The sequence below is a fragment of the Scleropages formosus genome, chromosome 7 (genome assembly GCF_900964775.1).
Source record: "Scleropages formosus chromosome 7, fSclFor1.1, whole genome shotgun sequence".
In the NCBI taxonomy this organism is placed as follows: domain Eukaryota; kingdom Metazoa; phylum Chordata; class Actinopteri; order Osteoglossiformes; family Osteoglossidae; genus Scleropages; species Scleropages formosus.
The window spans coordinates 14,898,088-14,901,875 of record NC_041812.1 but is presented as its reverse complement, the minus strand read 5'-3'; the positions used below and the strand labels follow the sequence as shown (position 1 = coordinate 14,901,875).

Sequence of the window (3,788 nt, the reverse complement as noted above, 5' to 3'; positions counted from 1 at the left end):
AGCAGTTCAACCACAATTCATGTGTGTCATATCTTGCATTGATATGATGCACCTTGAGATGCACCTACACACGTCTTCAGTGATGTAACCTGGGGTCAGTGGGAGCTTTGGCACTTTCAAAATCTAACACCCTCATCCAAGCTACTCAAGCAGGGTTGTCCAGACCCCAGACTGCATCCAAGTAGCACTACTTTGAACCTGCTGCTCACTTCTCCTAATCCACAGCCATCTAGATGTCCTTTTGTAGCCAAATCAATAGCTTTCATAGCCTTCCTCCTCTGGATACCTCTTTTGATATCCAACATACTACAGGTTCTACATAAAGACATTCCAGCGAGCCCCTGCAGCCCACTTCAATGGTCCCCTACCTTGCCCTCCCTCCTATTGAGTTGCACTGCTCCACCAGTTCCTTGTATTTTGCCATCTTTCTTTCGTTAGTCTCTTCCATCCTTTCCTCCTTAAGAATTGTAAAGTCCAAAAGACGGCTTGCTTAGAGGTTTCCTACAGTAGTGTGATGTCTAGCCTCAGGGATGTCTCTGGGATGGTGGCTGGATACCCAAATTGCCTTCCTAAGTAAACCGTCAACTGCCAATGTTGTGGTGCCCCTGGGAGCCCTGACCAGGGACCGAATGCTGAATTCTTCTTTTTCAACTTCCTTTACAAACATTATGGCCAACCTGGAAAGCTTGCAGTTTTTTGCTGTGTGCATCCCTGTACTGAGAGACTCTGCCCCAGCTTGGGCACCTGGTGGAAGTGGTAGTTCTACTTTCAGGCTCAGTACTCATAAAAGCAATGATATTAACTGTCAGAACAAGCAGTTTTTCACATATGTTTGTGATAGTTTGTATTTTGAATCAGACCAAAAAAAACATATCAAGAACAATAACAAGTATCTTTGGAACGTGATGACTGTGGGAGGTATTAGATATGTGTGATGCCTGCTTGGTATTGTATGTAGGACCCAGGTAATTGACAGGGAAAAAATGTGTCATCTGCACCCTGTGTATAGTATCTCTTCCCTTTCTTTATCAATCTTGAACTGTATGTTGGTGTTCAGATCTGTGGGAGGTCTGTGGTAACAAAGTTTTGAACGTCAGTACGCATTGTTTTCATTCTGCTTCCGCGGTTTGAGCGCGCATTACATCTTGCCTACTTCTTCTATTTTTGAGACAACAAAACGGCAGTAGCCAAAGTGTCCAAAAAATATGTCTACGGAAACTTCCAGCCTGGTTTTGTTTGATAGCTGGAAAACGTGATCACGTGGCATTTTCTATTGGAATACCTTGATGTCACAATAAGCTTATCATTTGGAACTACTAGCTTTCAGGTGAAACCAGATACTTTACTTGTTTATTTGTTATGTCACTATTAGGGTGCTCATGATTTACACATGTTGAAGATGGGGCTAGGAGTCACTTATGAAATCAGAGTATGTGCGAAGCGTATGTTTGTTTGTGGGTAAAGATTTGCAAGTATGAGGGTGGAAATGTGGGTTGAGCCAGTGTTTCTCTTGCGCCATTTAGGAAACAACACTGAAAATGGGAAGTGATAACCAGAGTCAGGAGCACAAGGTCAAGCTTTCTCTACACGAGACACACGTTGGTGACGTACTGAAAAAAAATAAGAGCACTGTGTGAAGAGAGGAATACACCATATCTGCCCCCGCAAGCTCTAAATGTCAGTTCAATGTAGTGTGATATGGGAATGACCAACCTGACAATGTGTAGTTTCAGTTCTGCCAGTCTGGCAGGTTGGTTTTTTCCCCAAGAATACTCTCACATATCGAAGGGGTCTTCCCTGCAACTGCTAGGAGAGTATAAAGACTCAGAGTACTCAGTGCTTCATCAGATCAGCCTTTCTCATCCCATAGTTGCTATCTGCTCTATCAAGACCTCCTGAAGCCATCATGTTTGCATCTCGCCTCTTCTGGACCGCAGCTGTGCTTGTGCTGAGCACCATTGTGCTCACTGAAGGTTGGGATGGACTCTGGGAGATGGGGCTAGGGCTTTTAAATGGCTGTTTTTTCGTCAGTATATGAAGCGGATTGCATTAAACGCTATCATTGAAGCCGTCAGTAACTAACTAGAGTCAATAGTCTTTGTAGGGGTGTGACAACTTTATAGCTATTTCAGCGACCAGAAAAATTGTATTGAATTCAACTGTATTGAAATAAGTACAGAATGTTTGTAGCTGTGAATGTTTAAGATACTGTACATTTTATTATTATTACTGTGTGATTTTTTTCAAGGAAACAGCTTTTTTGGAATTTTACTGAAGAGCTTTATGTACTTCTTTAGAATCTTGAAATGAAATTAGTAAGTTATGTGTTTAGTTTGAAATGAGTTTTTTGTGTAGGATGTTAAAAAAGTGTAAAAAAAAGTAAAAGTAAAAGTTCTATATTTGTAACCCCTGTGTATCTGTGTGTGTTACAGGCCTACGCATGACCAGCGGACCAAAGAAATGTTGCTTTAACTTCGTGGGAAAGCAGCTACCTAGGGCACAAATGGTCAGCTACAAAATGACAAGCAAGCAGTGTTCCAACGCTGGGGTGATGTGAGTATCCACATGTCATTGTGTTGGTGTATGTCTGTTCTTTATTTTCCCATACCTTGAAAAAGAAACAGATAGCATTTATTGTGCTGGAATTCCAAACTATTTGTTGCATTGAGATGGGAGTCCATATGAAATCCCCACAAAACTAGGACAACAAATGGGAATGCATTGAATGTGCATGGGTGTCAGAAAATGGGTGTACTTTTGTGGGAGTCAAAGCGGCTCTCTGTGTTTTTTCGTGTTTTCTGTGACCCTGAGTGTTTGCATGTGAAGTGTAAAAATGTACTGTGTGTGTCTGGATTCTAGTGAGTTTCCAATAACTGGCAACAATAACATAACAAACAAATTTTGACAAAATCATCCTCACTGTCCTTTGTACTCTGTATTGTGCTAAGACACTCATTTGTATGCAAGAATCTCGGTTGGTGTAAGAGATGCCATTGTGGCCCACACCTTTCTAGTCTGGCTGTGAGCTTTAAGAGCACGAGCTTTAAGAAAAGTTTTGATGTGATCATCCATTTTTTCACAGATTCATAACCCGTCGCGGCGGACAGGTTTGCGCCAACCCGGCTAATCCCTGGGTGCAAGAATACATCAAGTATTTTGACAACATGAACCTCAAGAAGCAGGTGCAGCAGTGAGCATGTGGGCTGTCCAACCTTTCCACTATACTGTCTGTTCAGCGTCTTGGGCTACTTGAGGCTACAACCAAATCTAAAGGCACTCTATGCTGCACATGCTCAACATGCTCAACACCCTGCAGCTGTGGCAACCAGGGCCACTCAAGGTGTAGTCTCTTCCTGGTCATGCTATTGTTCCATAGACACTGTAAGAGAGTTGTTCCATGGAAGACTCTTCCACTCTATGAACAGCATATTAAAGCTATGAGATTTTTGAATGTAAAACTAGGGGCTCTTCTAATAAAACATCTTCAGTAATTGAATGTTATTTTTACTTTCTTTTAATAAGCTTTTGATAGACTTTCGTACTTGTTTTTCAAAAAATTGAACTTGGATTTTTAGTTCTATGTATTCAATTTCTAATGTTACAAGTATAAGGTATTACTAATCTAAAGTTTATACGTTTGAGAATTGTGTACAAGTAATAAATAAAATGGAATAAAACTGGAAATGAAATAAAACTGAACCCATAAACTCCAGTACTGAAAAAATGTGTATGCTATGTTTAATTAGACTTGTGCATATATGTCTAAGGTTTTTAAGATATTCTGTGCT

The 3,788-nt window shown here is 40.8% G+C and overlaps 1 protein-coding gene across 1 annotated transcript; it reads left to right on the top strand.

Annotated features, from left to right (window-relative positions):
- The first annotated feature begins 1,697 nt into the window (after window positions 1-1,697).
- On the top strand, window positions 1,698-3,470 carry LOC108926586 (C-C motif chemokine 5-like). The gene is made up of 3 exons (XM_018739335.1): window positions 1,698-1,973; window positions 2,433-2,553; window positions 3,083-3,470. Exons 1-3 carry the CDS (start codon window positions 1,907-1,909, stop codon window positions 3,192-3,194), a joined length of 300 nt encoding a protein of 99 aa, XP_018594851.1. The 5' UTR covers window positions 1,698-1,906; the 3' UTR covers window positions 3,195-3,470.
- The last annotated feature ends 318 nt before the right edge of the window (window positions 3,471-3,788 follow it).